The following is a 20962-nucleotide window of genomic DNA, read 5'->3' on the forward strand; positions in this document are numbered from 1 at the left end:
GATCTGTTGCTGGTGCGGGCGTTTGCAGGCACAGTCCCCGAGGCCACCCCGGGTGGGGTGTGTGGGGAGCACTAGCCGTTCGCAGCGGCAGCAACAGGAAGCCGGGCGGTCTCCTCACGCACCTGGGAAGGAGGCTTCTTGCCTTTCCCAGAAAGGGAATAGCTCCTCTCCAGCATCCGGGTGCGAAGGGGGCGGCCGGAATTTGGGGGACCAAACCCCCCGCGGGGCGCCCCCCTCCACCCCCTCTAATGCACTCGTTTCCCGCGCGCGCTCCCTCGCCGGCCGAGGTCTCACTGCAGCCTTTTCTCTCCTTCCAGTGGTGATCGCCACTCGGGAATGCGGGTGTGAAGGGTCCGAGCTGCCGCCCAGCGGGGGAGAGACCCCGGGACGCCGGAAATCACCATCCCGAAGCTGCGAGAAGAAGGCGGGGGGGAAGAGAGCATTCTTCAGTTTGTGTGCCTTGTGGGGAAAAAATTTTTTTTAATCGTTATTTTAAAAAAACAAAACAAAAAACATTTCCGTGCTACTGTCTGTCATCATCTCTGGGGAAATCAGCCAGAACCACCAGAACGTAACTGAAACCAGACGAGAGAGGCAGGAGCCGAGGCAGTACCTGCAGCGTCCGGGCACCAGAGCCACCTTGGAACGGGAACGCGTCTCCGGCGGCCGCTGGGCTGCGGCTCCACCAAACTTTGGGGCGGGCGGGGCGGGCTGGGGCTCGGAGGGGGCTTTGTAGACCGAGGGCCGCCCCCTAACCATGATGTTTCGCGACCAGGTCGGGGTGCTGGCGGGCTGGTTTAAGGGCTGGAACGAGTGCGAGCAGACTGTTGCGCTGCTGTCGCTGCTCAAGCGCGTGAGCCAGACCCAGGCCCGCTTCCTCCAGCTCTGCCTGGAGCACTCGCTGGCCGACTGCACCGAGCTGCACGTCCTCGAAGGCGAGGCCAACAGTCCCGGTAAGTGCGCGGCCGCCGCCGTCCCGCTGTCCTGTCCACGCCCCCCACCCCTTCCCAGCCTCGGGCCTGGCCCCGCCCCCCGACCGCTGGTCCGTGGCGACAGAACCTCGAGGCCCCCGGGTCCTTGGCGTCTCCCGCCACCGGCCCCCGCCCCAGGCCCTGCCACCCACTAACCTCCGCTGGCCGCTTCGTTGTTTTGCCCACTGTCAACTCCCTCAGTCCATTCCATGTGGTAGCTACGGTAGTACGAATGATTGATTTTTCTCTCATGCAGTTTCCTGGGAAATAAGTAAGTCAGGTCACGTAGAGTCTGGATTTTCTGGGCTCTTCCCCCGCCCCCCCTTTCTTCTTCTTTTGGGCAACGTGGCTCTCTGGATTTCAGCAACACATGAAGCCTGGGACTGCCCTTCAGAAGACAAGCTTTGATGAGGCTGTATGAGGAATACATGAAAATCCAATTTTATTATTCATTTTTCCCCACGGATATTCCAATTTTAGAGCTCTGTCTTCAGAATAATTTGTAGGTGATGCTATAGACTATTAAAATATTTGCCGTTCGTATACTACGTGGTTATACTTAACTATCACGACATTATTTATATTGATATACGTCTTGTAGAAAGGGTCTCATAGGGAGCAGGCATGAATCAGGGTCCTTAATGCTTTTGTCAGGAAACTTTACTGAACATAACAGAATTGTTTCCTCTTACCCTGCTAGTGTATTTACAGACACCTCGACTAGCATAGAAAGTGAATGTACTGAAAGGTTCAGCAGTTTGCTGTTTGCTAGCATGGGTGGTGACAGACTGAAATTATATCCGGGCCTGGGGGTGGGAGGTGAGGATGGGGGATGGGGAAAGGTCTGTTGGTTGTAATGTTGCATGGGGAAAATTCTTTAGTTCATGCTGCAGCAGGAGGGTGAACAGAGCCCCCAGTGTTTACACAGAGAAAAGAATGCAGGGTCCTCTTCCAGCTGTTCCATGTTAGAGCCGCCAGCCTGCAAGACTCAGCAGAGGGCTGGGCTGCCATTTGATGACGGGGTCCAGTCCAGGGCAGCAGGGCCTGGGAGACACGAAAGAGAGTGTGCCGGCAGCGCAGCAAGAGGGGGGCTGGCCTGCTCCTCCCTCCTCCTCCCTGGTGTTGTGCCCGTGGTGCTGGAAACACTAGGATGGGATGTTTCCATATATAGAATCCTAGGCTGGCAGTGACTGCTGGAAATCCTCACAGCCCTTTTCCTGACCAGACAGGACTGCACCCAGAGGATCCGGTGCTGCCTAGTGTGGTGGGCCATCCTGAGGGAGATCCCACAGGTCCCACTGGGATTCAGCCTGAGCCTAACAGCCCACCCTGTTGGTTACTCACAAGGGTGGCAGTGGCAGGGCCCCCTTCCCTTTCAGTTCTGTGTTTATAAATAGCTGAAGGGCCAGTCTCCTTCACAAGGGTGTGGAAACATAACTAGGATAACTGATGACCTGCTCTCTTTACTTCCATTCTTTTTTTTAAAAAAAATTTATTTATTTGGCTGCGCCGGTCTTAGTTGCCACACAGGGGATCTTTGTTGCCGCGTGCCGGATCTTATTTAGTTGTGGCATGCGGGATCTAGTTCCCTGACCAGGGATCGAACCCTGGCCCCCTGCACTGGGAGCTTGGAGTCTTAACCACTGGACTATCAGGAAGTCCCTCTTTACTTCCATTCTTAATGTGACAGGGTAGCCTGGATCACCTGCTTGATTTTGCTTTTTCAGGTTTGACAAGCAAGGTTATATAAACTTTTGCGTTTTATAGAATGCACAGAATTTAAGTACAGTGATTTATGTTGAATGCTTGACCTCAGTGCTTGTAGGGGCTGTTTAAAACAATGATAATTAATCCTTAGGTTACTCAAATGTTAGAGGAACATTTTTTCCCTTTGAGTAAAGGAGAAAACTTTTCCCAACATAGCAGCCATCCGTTTAGTAAGTGAAGCCATTAGATGTATGGAATTAAAAAGAAGTTGCTTAACTTAAAAATCTTTTACTTTAATAAACCAAGAAAAAAATTGAACTTCTGTGAGTTTAAAAACATAATTTGGTTATTTTTCCCCTCAAAAAATCTTTTTTAACCATACTTATTGGTGTAAGCTGCCTACCTATTCATGATGCTAAATGCTGTAGATATATGAAACCATAACCATTATGTAAGATAGGGACCATTTTCCAGTTTCTGGATTAATCTTTCAACCTGGATATTTTGCTTCCTTGGAAACTTTGCACTTGTTTTGTTATGTGGCCAGGACAGAAATTTATTAGTGAGGTCATGTGATGGTTTGGTTTACTTCTGCATTAAGGGATCATAAGGAACATCGAGATTTGCCGTAGAATGCCTGTCTGGAGCACAGCTCTCTTACGTATCTGGAACCTAGCCAAGTACCAGGCAAGGGGCAAAAAACGCCTACTCAGCATTGGAATAGATGGCGTAAAGTCTGGGAGAATACTTCAGATGTTCTTTCAGAACTTACTCTTATTTTAGATAACAACCCTAACTTTTTTTTTTATTTGAAAAATGATCCATAGAATATATGAGGTAGCACATTTAGAATGGGGTGAGGAGTTGCTGTAACCAGTGGTGAAAAGTGACCCCTGACAGCTTGACAACTAGGAAAGAAACAGAAAAATTATAACTTTAGATACGAGAGTTGGGAACAAAAGCCCTGAAGGTTTGGGAATATTAAGGTAGGAACCCTCAATCGGACTTGCAGACATTACTTTGTAATAACATAAATCCATGATGGCTATTTACCATTAATGAGAGTGAACTACCAAAAAAGATAAATTTTTAAATACACTCTTTGAGAAGAGAGGGAAATATGCCATAAATGTTGGAAATATTAACACTCAAGGTAATTAACCTCCAGAGCTCTTTTGGCATGTGAAGCTATTACCCATTCAGAAAACTAGGCTGTTTAGAATGACTCATTTATTGGCTGGCTGAGGTTTCCTATACCAAAATCATCATGTGTGACTTACTTTATTTTGTAATCATCAATTGAACAAACACATATTTCTTCTGGTGTTCAGAGATTTTAAAACTTGGTGCATGAGAACGAAATTCTTATCTGGGGCTTGACCTCAGTATAACAACAAAAAAATTACTAATAATGCAAACTTGGCTCTGTTTTCTACAGGACTAACGTTAAATAGATAATCCTTCACATTAAACATGGTTTATTTGAGATCCATGGGACGTATTTTGATACTAACTTTTTGTTCTCTTAAATTTAGCATTTATTGAGATTCTAGTGGTTCACTGGTTCATCCTTTGCCTCAGGTTCGTGGTCATCTGAGATCCAAAGAACATGGTTGAGTTAGTCCTTATGGATTTGTTTGTGTGTTGTGTGAGTGTGTGTGTGTGTTTTACTCCGGATTTGGTCAGTGGGTACTGGTCATGCTCAGCTCTCTAAAGTAGAGGCTTGTTTCCAGAATGCTCATAACCTTAGATATGTGCCCTTCAGCCACCAGCCCAGGTTAACATTGAGATTTCTGGCCAGTCTCAGTTTGTAGCTCTCTGTTTTTGGTGCTAAAATGTCATTTGATACCTAAAAATGGAACCCGCTGAGTTTACTTGGAAATCTTCAAAGAAAAATGGATTGTGTGGCACTAGTTTAGGACTTTTGTCATTTGAACTTGAAATATTTTTTCCAGTGGAGATAGTGTAATAAATGGAGATTCACAAGTGAATCCACAAGTTTATTAATTCACAAAACAGTGCATATTTTGTGGGGAAATTGCGTATGTTTGTAGTAAATAAATGGCAAAGAGATTGTTGCTCTACTTATAATTAAATACAAGAGAAAGGATTATCTGAAATGGTAGTGTTAAAGACAAAATTAATTGTGGAGATTGAAAAGGGCTTGTGGGTGTATTTACTCTCATTAGAGGGCAAAGATGTGGGTCCTATGTTTTTATGGTTTTTGGTTTCCATGGTATAGGTATGCCATACCTTAGTTGATTTTTTAGATCATAAATTGAGTAAAAGGAAAGCAGAAGAGTATAGGCTTTCCTGATGATATTCCCTAGATAAGATCTTGTTTGTAGTTCTTCCTTTTTCTTTTTTTTTTTAACATCTTTATTGGAGTATAATTGCTTTACAATGGTGTGTTAGTTTCTGCTTTATAACAAAGTGAATCAGCTATACATATACATATATCCCCATATCTCCTCCCTCTTGTGTCTCCCTCCTACCCTCCCTATCCCACCCCTCTAGGTGGTCACAAAGCACCGAGCTGATCTCCCTATGCTATGTGGCTGCTTCCCACTAGCTATCTACTTTACATTTGGTAGTGTATATATGTCCATGCCACTCTCTCACTTTGTCCCACCTTACCCTTCCCCCTCCCCATGTCCTCAAGTCCATTCTCTACGTCTGCGTCTTTATTCCTCTCCTGCCCCTAGGTTCTACAGAACCATTTTTCCCCCCTAGATTCCATATGTATGTGTTAGCATACTGTATTTGTTTTTCTCTTTCTGACATACTTCACTCTGTATGACAGACTCCAGGTCCATACACCTCACTACAAATAACTCAGTTTTGTTTCTTTTTATGGCTGAGTAATATTCCGTTGTATATATGTGCCACATCTTCTTTATCCATTCATCTGTCGATGGACACTTAGGTTGCTTCCATGTCCTGGCTGTTGTAAATAGAGCTGCAGTGAACATTGTGGTACATGATTCTTTTTGAATTATGGTTTTCTTATGGTATATGCCCAGTAGTGGGATTGCTGGATCGTATGGTAGTTCTATTTTTAGTTTCTTAAGGAACCTCCATACTGTTCTCCATAGTGGCTGTATCAATTTACATTCCCACCAACAGTGCAAGAAAGTTCCCTTTTCTCCACACCCTCTCCAGCATTTATGGTTTGTAGATTTTTTGATCATGGCCATTCTGACTATGTGAGGTGATACCTCACTGTAGTTTTGATTTGCATTTCTGTAATGATTAGTGATGTTGAGCATCCTTTCATGTGTTTGTTGGCAATCTGTATATCTTCTTTGGGGAAATGTCTGTTTAGGTCTTCTGCCCATTTTTGGATTGGGTTGTTTGTTTTTTTGATACTGAGCTGCATGAGCTGTTTGTAAATTTTGGAGATTAATCCTTTGTCAGTGCTTAATTTGCAAATATTTTCTCCCATTCTGAGGGCTGTCTTTTCATCTTGTTTATGTTTTCCTTTGCTGTGCAAAAGCTTTTAAGTTTCATGAGGCCCCATTTTTGTTTGTTTGTTTGTTTTGTTTTTGAATTTAATTTTATTTATTTTTTTATACAGCAGGTTCTTATCCTGTCATCCATTTTATACACATCAGTGTATACATGTCAATCCCAATCTCCCAATTTATCACACCACCACCTCCCACCCCCCGCTGCTTTCCCCCTTTAGTGTCCATACATTTGTTCTCTACATTTCTGTCTCAATTTCTGTCCTGCATACTGGTTCATCTGTACCTTTTTTCTAGGTTCCACATATATGCGTTAATATACGATATTTGTTTTTCTCTTTCTGACTTACTTCACTCCATATGACAGTCTCTATATCCATCCACGTCTCTACAAATGACCCAATATTGTTCCGTTTTATGAGTAATATTCCATTGTATATATGTATCACATCTTCTTTATCCATTTGTCTATCGATGTAGGCCCCATTTGTTTATTTTTTTTTTATTTCCATTTCTCTAGGAGGTGGGTCAAAAAGGATCTTGCTGTGATTTATGTCATAGAGTGTTCTGCCTATGTTTTCCTCTAAGAGTTTTACAGTGTCTGGCCTTACATTTAGGTCTTTAATCCATTTTGGGTTTATTTTTGTGTATGGTGTTAGGGAGTGTTCTAATTTCATTCTTTTACATGTAGCTGTCCAATTTTCCCAGCACCACTTATTGAAGAGGCTGTCTTTTCTTCATTGTATATTCTTGCCTCCTTTATCAAAGATAAGGTGACCATATGTGCGTGGGTTTATCTCTGGGCTTTCTATCCTGTTCCATTTATCTATACTTCTGTTTTTGTGCCAGTACCATACTGTTTTGATTACTGTAACTTTGTATTATAGTCTAAAGTCAGGGAGCCTGATTCCTCCAGCTCCGTTTTTCTTTCTCAGGATTTCTTTGGCTATTTGGCATCTTTTGTGTTTCCATACAAATTGTGAAATTTTTTGTTCTAGTTCTGTGAAAAATGCCATTGGTAGTTTGATATGGATTGCATTGAATCTGTAGATTGCTTTGGGTAGTAGAGTCATTTTCACAATGTTGATTCTTCCAATCTAAGAACATGGTATATCTCTCCATCTATTTGTATTATCTTTAATTTCTTTCATCAGTGTCTTATAGTTTCCTGCATACAGGTCTTTTGTCTCCTTAGGTAGGTTTATTTCTAGGTATTTTATTCTTTTTGTTGCAATGGTAAATGGAAGTGTTTCCTTAATTCCTCTTTCACATTTTTCATCATTAGTGTATAGGAATGCAAGAGATTTCTGTGCATTAATTTTGCATCCTGCAACTTTACCAAATTCATTGATTAGCTCTAGTAGTTTTTTGGTAGCATCTTTAGGATTCTCTATGTATAGTATCATGTCATCTGCAAACAGTGACAGCTTTACTTCTTCTTTTCCAATTAGGATTCCTTTTATTTCTTTTTGTTCTCTGATTGCTGTGGCTAAAACTTCCAAAACTATATTGAATAATAGTGGTGAGAGTGGACAACCTTGTCTTGTTCCTGATCTTAGTGGAAATGGTTTCAATTTTTCATCATTGAGAATGATGTTGGCTGTGGGTTTGTCATATATGGCCTTTATTATGTTGAGGTAAGTTCCCTCTATGCCTACTTTCTGGAGAGTTTTTATCACAAATGAGTGTTGAATTTTGTCAAAAGCGTTTTCTGCATCTGTTGAGATGATCATATAGTTTTTCTCCTTCAATTTGTTAATATGGTTTATCGCACTGATTGATTTGCATATATTGAAGAATCCTTGCATTCCTGGATTCCATAAACCCCACTTGATCATGGTGTATGATCCTTTTACTGTTGCTGTTGGATTCTGTTGCTAGTATTTTGTTGAGGATATTTGTGTCTATGTTCATCAGTGATATTAGCACGTAGTTTTCTTTCTTTGCGACATCTTTGTCTGGTTTTGGTATGAGGGTGATTGTGGCCTCATAGAATGAGTTTGGGAGTTTTCCTCCCTCTGCTATATTTTGGAAGAGTTTGAGAAAGATAGGTGTTAGCTCTTCTCTAAATGTTTGATAGAATTCGCCTGTGAAGCCATCTGGTCCTGGGCTTTTGTTTGTTGGAAGATTTTTAATCACAGTCTCAATTTCAGTGCTTGTGATTGGTCTGTTTATATTTTCTAGTTCTTCCTGGTTCAGTCTCAGAAGGTTGTGCTTTTCTAAGAATTTGTCCATTGCTTCTTGGTTGTCCATTTTATTGGCATATAGTTGCTTGTAGTAATCTCTCATGATCTTTGGTATTTCTGCAGTGTCCATTGTTACTTCTCCTCTTTCATTTCCAATTCTATTGATTTGAGTCTGCTCCCTTGTTTTCCTGATGAGCCTGGCTAATGGTTTATCAATTTTGTTTATCTTATCAAATAACAAGCTTTTAATTTTATTGATCTTTGCTATTGTTTCCTTCATTTCTTTTTCATTTATTTATGGTCTGATCTTTATGGTTTCTTTCATTCAGCTAACTTTGGGGGTTTTTGTTCTTCTTTCTCTAGTTGCTTTAGGTGTAAGATTAGGTTGCTTATTTCAGATGTTTCTTGTTTCTTGAGGTAGGATTGTATTGCTACAAACTTCCCTCTTAGAACTGCTTTTGCTGCATCCCATGGGTTTTGGGTCCTTGTGTTTTCATTGTCATTTGTTTCTAGGTATTTTTTGATTTCCTCTTTGATTTCCTTAGTGATCTCTTGGTTATTTAGTACTGTATTGTTTAGCCTCCATGTGTTTGTATTTTTTCCAGATTTTTTTCCTGTAATTGATATCTAGTCTCATAGCGTTGTGGTCAGAAAAGATACTTGATATGATTTCAATTTTCTTAAATTTACCAAGGCTTGATTTGTGACCCAAGATACGATCTATCCTGGAGAATGTTCCATGAGCCCTTGAGAAGAAAGTGTATTCTGTTGTTTTTGGATGGAATGTGCTATAAATATCAGTTAAGTCCATCTTGTTTAGTGTATCATTTAAAGTTTGTGTTTCCTTATTTATATTCATTTTGGATGATCTGTCCATTGGTGAAAGTGGGGGGGTTAAAGTCCCCTACTATGATTGTGTTACTGTCGATTTCCCCTTTTATGGCTGTTAGCATTTGCCTTATGTATTGAGGTGCTCCTATGTTGGATGCTTAAATATTTTCTATTGTTATATCTTCTTCTTAGATTGACCCCTTGATCATTATGTAGTGTTCTTCTTTGTCTCTTGTAATAGTCTTTATTTTAAATTCTATTTTGTCTGATATGAGAATTGCTACTCCAGCTTTCTTTTGATTTCAATTTGCATGGAATATCTTTTTCCATCACCTCACTTTCAATCTGTATGTGTCCCTAAGTCTAAAGTGGGCCTCTTGTAGACAGCATATATATGGGTCTTCGGGTTTGTTATTGTAGGTCTTTTCCTTCTCTTGTGTTTCCAGCCTAGAGAAGCTCCTTTAGCATTTGTTGTAAAGCTGGTTTGGTGGTGCTGAATTCTCTTAGCTTTTGCTTGTCTGTAAAGGTTTTAATTCCTCCATCGAATCTGAATGAGATGCTTGCTGGGTAGAGTAATCTTGGCTGTAGGTTTTTCCCTTTCATCACTTTAAATATGTCCTGCCACTCTCTTCTGGCTTGCAGAGTTTCTGCTGAAAGATCAGCTGTTAACCTTATGGGGATTCCCTGGTATGTTATTTATTTTTCCATTGCTGCTTTTAATATTTTTTCTTTTTATTTAATTTTTGATAGTTTGATATGTGTCTTGGTGTGTTTCTCCTTGGATTTATCCTGTATGGGACTCTCTGCGCTTCTTGGACTAGATTGACTATTTCCTTTCCTATGTTAGGGAAGTTTTCAACTATAATCTCTTCAAATATTTTCTCAGTCCCTTTCTTTTTCTCTTCTTCTTCTGGGACCCCTGTAAGTTGAATGTTGGAACATTTAATATTGTCCCAGAGGTCTCTGAGACTGTCCTCAATCCTTTTCATTCTTTTTTCTTTATTCTGCTCTGTGGTAGTTATTTCCACTATTTTATCCTCCAGGTCACTTATCCATTCTTCTGCCTCAGTTATTCTGTTATTGATTCCTTCTAGAGAATTTTTAATTTCATATATTGTGTTGTTCATCATTGTTTGTTTGCTCTTTAGTTCTTCTAGGTCCTTGTTAAATGGTTCTTGTATTTTTTCCATTGTATTTCCAAGATTTTGGATCATCTTTACTACCATTACTCAGAATTCCTTTTCAGATAGACTGCCTATTTTCTCTTCATTTGTTAGGTTTGGTGGGTTTTTATCTTTCTCCTTCGTCTGCTGTGTGTTTTTCTGTCTTCTCATTTTGCTTATCCTACTGTGTTTGGGGTCTCCTTTTCACAGGCTGCAGGTTTGTAGTTCCCCTTGTTTTTGGTGTCTGCCCCCAGTGGCTAAGGTAGGTTCAGTGTGTTGTGTAGGCTTCCTGGTGGAGGGGACTAGTACCTGTGTTCTGGTGGATGAGGCTGGATCTTGTCTTTCTGGTGGGCAGGACCGCATCCAGTGGTGTGTTTTGGGGTGTCTGTGACCTTATTATGATTTTACACAGCCTCTCTGCTAATGGGTAGGGTTGTGTTCCTCTCTTGCTAGTTGATTGGCATAGGGTGTCCAGCACTGTAGCTTGCTGGTCGTTGAGTGGAGCTGGATCTTTGTTTTGAGATGGAGATCTCTGGGAGAGCTTTCGCCGTTCGATATTACGTGGAGCCAGGAGGTCTCTGTGGGACCAATGTCCTGAACTTGGCTCTCCCACCTCAGAGGCTCAGGCCTGACACCCAGCTGGAGCACCAAGACCCTGTCAGCCACACGGCCTTTGCTTTCTTCTGCCAGTTTTCTCCAGGATTCTGCAGGCTCTGGAGCAAGTGGGATGTTCCAGCTGGTCTTATCCTGGCCACCAGAAGCTCATGAAGAGGCAGAAAAGTAGTTTTCCTTCTTCTATTTTTAGTGAGTGCTTGGCCAAGAACCAATTTTCTCTAGGGCACCTCATAAATGGAAAAGCTTATCCAGGTTAAAAGTTCTTGCTGTGGCCGCTGTAATTCACGATTATCTTGGGTAAGTTTAACCCGCTTGTTTGGCCTTAAAACAAAATTTATTCACCTGATGCCTCACGCTGGGCCCAGTATAGCTTCAGTCCAGCCCAGTCTCCTTTCACTTTTTCATCAACAAACGTTTACTGACTGCCTACTACTTTCTTGGCCCTGTGTTATGCAGTGGGAATACAAAGGTAATTTACTGTATTCCAGTGCCTGGTGCATAGATACCAAGTGTTGAGTAAATGACTAATACCATATCACAGGTACAGAAACATAGATATAGGAATAAAAGGGGTAGGGGACAGGTTCTGGGAGCATTGTGAATGTACAGCTAATTGCCTGGAGGAGTCAGGGAAGCCTCCACTGCAGAGGAGATATGTTTGAGTTTTGAAGGGTGAATAGGAGTTGGTTCAGTATGTAAAAAGGATTGTAGAGACCAGGCTTGAAGGTGTTTTCCAAGCAGAAGAGATAGCATTTATAAAAACGTTGTCTTATGAAAGGGCCTTGTTGTGTGCAAGAAATAATGAGGTCAGAGTGGCTCAAAGGGTGTAGAATGCTGGGATCTAAGAGAGAGAAGTTAAAACAGAAGTCATGTGTGTGCAGGTCTTTGCCAGCTAAGGAATTTGACTTAATCCTGCAAAGATGATAGAGAACCCAAGAAGACTTTTAGGCATGGGTGTGCTGAGAATGAGGAGGGAAGAAGAAGGAAGTTAAAAGATGAAAAGAGTGTGTGTGTGTGTGTCTGTGTACACTTTTGGGAAAGCTTTGTAATATATGCATGATTCTCTGAGAGGCAAAAATGGGAGAAGTGAGGCAAAGTTTGGTTCAGACAATTTCCATTTTGGCCACATGGTGGCATCATCAGCCAAAGGCAGCTTTGTTGCTCTCAGCATTGCTGTATGGGGGAGAAGGAAGGACTGAGATAGAGAGGAAAAGAAGGTATTACCAGGTGACCATTTATTTATATCCATAGGAGGGGATATGTCTAGAGGATTCTTAGAGTATGGATTTTGAATTGGGCTAGTCACTTAATTTCTGAGCCTTAGTTTTCTCATCTGTAGAATGGAACTAATGAAACCTTGTTATTGGCTGGAAGCTACTTGTTAACAATCCAGTAAGGACCTATTCTGTCCCCCAGGTTTAAATTTGCCTCTAATTAATATGAAATTTATATAAATAATGTTTTCCTAAATGATAGGGCATCTTTTTTAAAAAATTTATTTATTTATTTTTGGTTGCGTTGGGTCTTCATTGCTGTGAGCTGGCTTTCTCTAGTTGTGGTGAGTGGGGGCAACTCTTCGTTGCAGTGCTCAGGCTTCTCATTGCGGTGGCTTCTCTTGATGCGGAGCATGTGCTCTAGGCACACGGGCTTCAGTAGTTGTGGCACACGGGCTCAGTAGTTGTGGCTCGTGGGCTCTAGAGCACAGGCTCAGTAGTTGTGGCGTTCAGGCTTACTTGCTCTACGGCATGTTGGATCTTCCTGGACCAGAGCTAGGACCCATGTCCCCAGCATTGGCAGGCGGATTCTTAACCACTGTGCCACCAGGGAAGTCCTGATAGGGCACCTTTTATTTAAAGGATTATCTGGAAGAGATTGAAGGTGACTTGGAACCTGAAAAGATATGAGTCTACTTTGCTCCACCTTCTATATTTTAGCTGTGTTACTCTATTTTATATCATGTTGAGTCCTAAGAAACACAGCCCTGACCCAGTTTTCCCAAATAACTTGTCAACACTTTTTACCTTTAGTTGGTAAATGTGAAAAAAAGAAATCATTTGGAGGAATGAAATATCTAGGGACTTCATATCTGAAACACTTTTCACTTTGGGTGTTGTAATTTTCTTTGGGTTGGTCTGGGATGACAGGGAGCAGGTCACACACATTTGTGATCTTTGTTGCAAATAAATTGCATTTGGTTGGTTAGCTTGGATGCTCAAAGGTTTTAGCAACTGAGTATGTGTTATAAATAGGTCCCATCAAAGCAAGTAGAAGGCAGACAAACTTATAGCAGTCAAATTGGTTTGTTTGTGTTTAAATAAACAAACTGAGAGTGAAATGAGTGTCAGAAGGGCTGAGAAGTAACTGAAAACTCCCCAGTATATCCTAGAGGCTTAATTCTAATAAGAATTGACAAAACCAGAGAAGAGAAAATACTCTCCTCCTTGACCTGAGGAAAATTTGGAGGTTTTCATCCACGAGGGAAGTGCCTTACATAAGTCATTTGCTAGGAAAGCTGTGGTGCTCATAAAAATCCTTTTTTTTCTTTTAAAAATATAATTACTACTTTGAATTTTTAGCCTGTTCCTTTCTTTCCATCTTTTCTAATCATTCCTTCCAAGGCCTTACTGAGTTCATCCAGTTCACATAGATTAAGATGCAGAATCAGACGTCTCCTCTGAGCTATTTTTTGCTTCTGTGGAAGCTGCCTGAGGCAGGAATCTCCCAAGGAAAGCAGAACTTTCAGAAGAGGAGCGAAGCTTTCTCTCAAGGTTAGCTAGTCAAGGCTTGGGCTTTGCTCTGAAGACTGCACTCCCGGAGCCAGCTGGAGTTCAGAAGAACCTGCTGCTTTTATTATATGTAGGAGCATTTCACTCCTTGGGACTCATAAGCTAGTTCTAGGGCTTTGTTCTCACCTAGGTATCATCATTTTAATACAGTTTTCCTTGTCTTGGTTTAGCAGGGAGAAAAAAATCAATCAAACGATTCAGTGGTTTCTTTTATGCAATAGGTAAGACTGTTAAGTGGTACCTGGAGAAGAGTATCTGGTAAGAAACTGTGGGATCAAGTTGCTCACTACTTATTAATTCACCAAGTCCTGCAGCCGAGAGCTGGGAGCTGTGTCCAAAGGCAAAGGAAGTGTGATGATTCCCCTCAAGGAGCTTACACTCGAGTTGTGGAGGTAAAACAACATACATACAGTTTATCCCTGACTTATGGTAGTTTGCATTAGACAATTTTTTGACTTTACGATTCCAAAAGCGATATGTATGCTGTAGAAGTCGTTCCTGGAATTTTTTTTTTTTTTTTTTTTTTTTTTTTTGCAGCACGCGGGCCTCTCACTGTTGTGGCCTCTCCCGTTGCGGAGCACAGGCTCCGGACGTGCAGGCTCAGAGGCCATGGCTCACGGGCCCAGCTGCTCCGCGGCATGTGGGATCTTCCCGGACAGGGGCACGAACCCGTGTCCCCTGCATCGGCAGGCGGACTCTCAACCACTGTGCCACCAGGGAAGCCCTTGTTCCTGGAATTTTGAATTTTGATCTTCTCCCAGGTTAGCAATGTGCCCCACAGTCCTCCTTCGTGATGCTGGGCAGTGGCAGCCCCCAGTCAGCCACACAATCATGAGGGAATACAACCAATACTCTTAGAAGCATTCTGGACCCATATAACCATTCTGTTTTTCACTTTCAGTACAGTATTCAATAAATTACATGAGATATTCAACACTTTATTATAAAACAGGCTTTGTGTTGGATGGTTTTGCCCAATTGTAGGCTAATGAAAGTGTCTGAGCACATTTAAGTGGGCAAGGCTAAGCTAGGTGGGTTAAGTGTATTAAATGCATTTTCAACTCATAATGGGTTTATCAGGAGGCAACCCCGTTGTAAGCTAAGGATGATCTGTTTATGTAATAATTCGACTGTAAAAAGTTGCTAAATGCTGTGCTTTCAGTGAGAGAACAAAACTGGACTTGAGTGAAGTGGAGAGAACAGGATGGGTTGGGTCATCCAAGAAGTAACGAATGGAAGAAGTAAACTTGAGTGGGTCATTTGCAACAAGTGCTTTAGAGCTTACAAGATTCTTGCCTTTTTAGTACCTTTAATGAAAGTTTTGTCAAGAAAACCACACATATAGTGGGGAGTCTGTTGGACCATGTAAGGGGCAGGCTTCCAGGCCCTTTTTTTTTTTTTTTTAAATAAATTTATTTATTGATTTTTGGCTGCGTTGGGTCTTCGTTGCTGTGCGCACTTTCTCTAGTTGTGGCGAGGGGGAGCTACTCTTCACTGTGGAGCACGGGCTCTAGGCCCGTGGGCTTCAGTAGTTGTGGCTTGCGGGCTCCAGAGCGCAGGCTCGGTAGTTGTGGTGCACGGGCTTAGGTGCTCCGCAGCATGTGGGGTCTTCACGGACCAGGGCTCGAACCCGTGTCCCCTGCATTGGCAGGCGTATTCTTAACCACTGTGCCACCAGTGAAGTCCTTCCTGGGCCTTTGAAAGATGAGTATGAGTACATTAGAAAGAGGGGAGCATGGTGCATATTGTCCATCAGGAATGAATTCTTGAATGAAAGAAGGAGCAATCCAAACACTCCTCTGATTTCTAACATGTTTAAAGGACGAAAACAGCATATCAGCTCACGCCAAAATTTTTTCCCTAAAATTACCCATTAAAATTATGAGACTTAGTAGTAGTTCTCTTTGTTCTTAGCAGTTCTTAGTAGTAGTTCTCTTGGTTCCTTTTAGTAGAACGCTTCCATATGTTACTTTGATTAGAGCTAGTGTTAAGAAGAAACATGTTAAACACTTACAGCAGGGATCCCCAACCCCTGGGCCACGGACTGATACCAGTCTGAGGTCTGTTAGGAACCGGGCTGCACAGCGGGAGGTGAGCGGAGGGTGAGCCAGCCCTTCGTCTGCTGTTCCCCATCGCTTGCATTACCGCCTGAGCCATCCCCCCCCACCAATGCCATCTGTGGATCTTCCACGAAACCGGTCCCTGGTGCCAAAAAGGTTGGGGACCGCTGACTTACAGAAAAAGGTAAAAGTGTCTTAAACTAGTTTTCAAAATTTAATATGCATACAGATCGCTTGGGGATCTTGTTAAACCGAAAATTCTTATTGAGGAGGCCTGTGGGGGGCCCAGAGTTCCTGCATTTCTAATAAACTCCCAGGTGATGCTGCTGCTGCAGGTCTGTGGACCACACTTTGAGTAGAAAGATCATAGGCTATTAGAGGTGGAAGGTAATTTAGAGGTAATTGGTGCATTGGCTTTCAAGTTTTATGGATGAGTATCGCAAGGTTTTTGTTTGCAAATGAAAACTTAGATGGAAGCTTATGGTAAGTGGATGGTCCCCCTCCCACCAAACCCCATCTCCACCCCCCAACACTAACTTTCCAAGGAGAGCAATTTGAAATCTCTGTGATTTCCCCAGGCTTGGAGATCGTCACAGCCTGAATGGAGGCTGGGATTGAGAAAGGCAGATCTGAGCTATGTTGTAGCATTTCCCAAGCTTTTTGGCCGTGCCCCTGCTGGAATTTCCAGGCATTCTAATGATCAGTGTCCCATGGAAAATGAGGTTCCAGGAAAGATTTCTGTGTGTGAGTGTGTGCTGACTCTATGGACTGTAAAGTTGAGCTGGTAAGAGCAGGAATGTTAACTCCAGAGACCGGATGGGAGAGAACTCTTCCTACTTCCCCAGCATCCTCCCATAAAATGCAACATAGGAACTTCTGAAGCAGCTTATCCTGATTTGTCAGTAGAATTCAAGTGTGTGTGTGCAGCATAAATACATATAGAATACGTACTTTCATTGTATACGTTTATATCTGAGTGAGTATGTGCACCAAATAAGTGATTTAAATACGTGACTAGAATGGCGATGGGAAACCACTTTTGAATTTATCAAGAGTTGTGAAGGAGGGCTTCCCTGGTGGCACAGTGGTTGAGAGTCCGCCTGCCGATGCAGGGGACACGGGTTTGTGCCCCGGTCCGGGAAGATCCCACATGCCGCGGAGCGGCTGGGCCCGTGAGCTACGGCCGCTGAGCCTGCGCGTCCGGAGCCTGTGCTCCGCAACGGGAGAGGCCACAACAGTGAGAGGCCCGCGTAGCGCAAAAAAAAAAAAAAGAGTTGTGAAGGAATAATAGAGGAATCATCAGAAGCCTCCATAAATAATGATGTCTCTGAGAAGGCAAAAAGGAGGGAAAAAGTAAGTTCTGTACCTTGTAAGGATATGTGAGGTCAACAGTGATCCTGTGCAAGATACCAGAAGAGTATCTGAAACTTGATATATGAGCATTTGGATGAGGAAATAGGAAGCAGCCTGGTTTTCCTAAGAATGGGAAGACTGGGTCATGGAGAACTAATGTCATTTCCCTTTTGGTGGGGGAATAGGAAAGGAAGGGAGATAGCATTGACATTTACGGACAGTCTTCTGTATTCTGGGCAGATTACAGGAATTCTGGTAGGCATTCCATATCTAAGTTTCAGCACAGCCTTTGACAAAGCCTCTTATTTCTTGATGAGTAAAATGGAGACCTGGGAGGGCTGGATGAGAGTCACCCACCCGTAAGAGGGCTGGGTGGCGTTAGAGTGACTTCTGCCGCTGTCAGCCTTAAGGGAGGTCTTTGGTGCTGTGCCTTGAGGCTCACACGTCCTACATCATTATTCATGTTGACTGCAACTTAGCCTGGGGTCCCCAAGAAAGCAGAGCATGAGGCAAGGGCTGATGTGCAGGCAGTTTATTTTTGGCAGTGATCCTGGGGAACAGGAAAGGGGGCTGGGGAGGAGAGAAACAGGGAAGGAGGGGAGGCCAACACAAGCCTGTGTGGTTGAACTGGTCACTGTCATGGGCACTGGGGCTCAGCCCCATGGGACCCTCTGAAGGGCCATGCAGACTGTGCCTCAGAAGGGACGGACACGGTGGGCATTTATCCACGGGCTCCCCTCTCCTCTTAGTCAAGGGTTGCCCCGGGGTGCTAAGTCCCCATACTTCCAGGTTTGCACATGTGCACGTGCTGATCCTTTCCACAGTGTCCCAGGCATGGTGTTGGAGAAGCCCCAAGGCAGAGAGCTAGAGAGAAGTGGCGTGATGGAGGTGGGGTGCTGTCAGGTTTCACCTGCCTGAAGCTGGTGGCCACGGCAAGGAATGGGGTGTAAACTGGACTGAGAAGGTGTAATTATCAAATCTGTGGGTGAACCCAGAGGGATAGCTGAGAGCTTGATGACAGAATCATGATCCAAAATATTTCCATATAACAAGATGACTATTAAACCACTAAAAGTGTAGGCTCTACATTTGCGTCCCCTAGACCTCCTCTGGGGGAGACATGGCTTATTAGTAGTGTGCACGAAAAGGACTTTGGGCTTTCAGTGGACTTAGAACTCAGTATGAATAATGTCACAAGGGGGTTGCCCCCCAAAGCCGCTAAGCTTTTAACAGTACATTGTATATACAATGCAATGTATAGTAATATTTTATTCAGAACAGGTCTTCTCGGCAAGCCAGCCTGTTCCTGGAGTGTGGGGTGCAGTTCTGAGGAACTGCACACTTTGAGGAAGATGAATGAGTCAGGATGTGGCTGGCAGGAGGAGGATGGTGAGGCACTTGAGAACCAGGGGGAACATTCAGGCTGGGGAAAAAAATGAGCAGAGAACAGGACAACTGTCATTGGTTGCCTGAAAAGTTAGCTTGGAGTTGAGGTGTTCCGTTCCATATCTGTATAGAGGGCAGTGTGTGGAAGCCAAAGCTCATTTAGCTCAAAGTAAAGAAAAACCTGGCAATGGTGAGAGCTCCCAAACAACGTCACAAGCTGCTTTAGGAGGCAGAGGCTTGAGCTTCACCAGAGGTGGACAAGCATTCAACATCATGCAGGGCACAGAATAACTTCTAAATAAGGTTGGCCCCTATTTCTTGTGCACCTGCTCTGTGCCAGTCACCTTACTGAATTCTTTGCATACATTATCATTTGCATATATTCATCCCAGCACCCCTTTGAGATGAGGTAGAAGCTGTCATTTTTCTGTTGGTCAGGGAGGAAACAAGCAGCTCGGCCTCAGAATGCCTCCATGTGCTTCTCCACTGCAAGGAGACAGTATGGATTTCTCTAGGAAAGAAGCGTGACCTCTTAGTGACCTCCAAAGTCCCTTCTAACCTTAAGATTCTATGATTTCTGTGAATCAGGAATAAAGATAAAACTTATCCAGAACTGTCCAGAGCAGAGGAGAAAGAACGAGAGAGAGAATATGAATAAATGAATGAAGGAGTGAATGCATAAGGGCAGGTCTTAAAAGTCTTCTTCAAATTATTTCCAGCATATTCCTCCTGTGCTTCTTAGCCTGTTTGGGCTACAGATTTGTGGCACTTTGTTTAGGAAATGCAAAGTAGAGTGATTTTCTGTGCTTTTTTTTTAGTAGGCAGTGTGGTGAGGCTAAGTCACCATGAAGACTAGGGCCACCACATTTAAGAAGAGATGTAACGAACCAAATGCAGTCTTGTTTCTTTTGAGTCACACAATAGCAGTGATAATCTCTGATTGTATCAGTCATTTATTAGCAAAGGTTAATGGTAATTGCTATCTGTGTCTCCAAATCTTTTTTGTTCCCTCTGTGTAGTTCTAAAAGTGACTGTAGGGGAGTTCTCTGGTGTCCTAGTGGTTAGGATTCTGGGCTTTCACTGCCTTGGCCCTGGTTCAATCCCTGGTCGGGGAACTGAGATCCCGGCAGCCACGTGGCATGGTCAGAAAAGTAAATAAATAAAAGTGACTATAGGATATTCTTTATATATGGTAATGGATACCTTTTCTCCCCTCCCACCTTTTTTAGCATTTTGTGGTGTTGGGCGCTGTGCAGATAGCTACACACACACAACTATCTTCAATTATTGAATAGATGAGTGATACGAAGAGGCAGAACTAATGGTTGTAAAAATTAATGCAATATAGTGCAATAATTAGATAATGTGCTTATTATTACCTAGAGTCTAGCACATAGTAAGTGATTAATAACTGGTTTCCGAATTATGTATTTTGTGTGTATATATTATATATATGTATATAAAGTAAGGTAACATAATACTATGTAGATAATACAAATAGTACAATAGTATGTGCATAATACAAAGTAGTATAATAAAATACTGTGTATATAATAGAAACTATATATTGTCTCCATTTTACAGATGAGGAAACTTAGGTTGAGAGTGGTTGTAAATGTGCTGAGGTCATCGAGGTGTTTGTGATCTAAAAGCCCATATTGAATCTTCGTCACTGTAGAATGCTGCAGATCTCCTGCACTTCTTGGGTAAATAAAATGTTGGTGTTTAAAAGAAAAGTACATAAGGATATTTAATGGTAGTTTGAATAACATTTTATAAATTCAATCTTGGAAGAATTCTTTTCAGCTTGTCTATTTTAATGTCCCTCTTATTGATCACATTTTAATCCTATGTAGCTTGACATGGCTTGGCTTCTTTTTTCCTCTGGCATTAAAAAAAAATTAAGTGAAAAGCACTGATTCAAACATTTCCCTTCCTATTAGGGAGATTCATGGGACGGGAGGCTTCTGCCGCCTCTGCCTGAACAGGCAGGACTTGGTGAAGGAAACAGGCTCGGCAAGCTGCAGAGAGGAAGGAATGAGGAATGTGTTATCTAATAGCTCGTGGTATCCTTGACTTTGACAAACTAGCAATTGATGATCCTGGGTCAGGATCTCCTTAGGATTTGGAATTGGGCAAAGCACCAACTTGAGGGCTGTAAATTAAAACAAGCTCTCCCATTGTTTTTAAATGGTGGAAAATTTCTGAAGATTAGGAAAACATATAGTTGGTCTAAGAGTGAATTCTACTTATTTCATTTTCTAGCAGCATAAAAATTAAGGAGGTGAAAGAGGCCTTGTCTACTCCAGCCCCTCTTTTGAAGATTTGAGAAGACTGAGATCCACTAAGGGTACCTGCTAGTAGGGAAGGGCTGGTGTTACACCCAGTTGCTTCTCGGCCATCTATGTCCTAGACCTTGATCTCCCACAACTTTCCC

At 42.7% G+C, this 20962-nt stretch overlaps 1 protein-coding gene across 3 annotated transcripts in view; it reads left to right on the top strand.

Annotated features, from left to right (window-relative positions):
* Nucleotides 1–757: 757 nt before the first annotated feature.
* The window catches only part of SAMD4A (sterile alpha motif domain containing 4A), a gene marked incomplete at its 5' end in the record, with an annotated part of 229801 nt that continues 209596 nt past the window's right edge, over nt 758–20962 (top strand). For all 3 annotated transcript variants that reach the window (XM_079701092.1, XM_079701094.1, XM_079701093.1), the window contains one exon: nt 758–953. In XM_079701092.1, coding sequence (XP_079557218.1) covers nt 758–953 — 196 coding nt within the window. The remainder of the gene's footprint in view (nt 954–20962) is intronic.

Source organism: Hyperoodon ampullatus (assembly GCF_949752795.1).
Source record: "Hyperoodon ampullatus genome assembly, chromosome: 3".
NCBI classification, from domain to species: Eukaryota; Metazoa; Chordata; class Mammalia; order Artiodactyla; family Ziphiidae; genus Hyperoodon; species Hyperoodon ampullatus.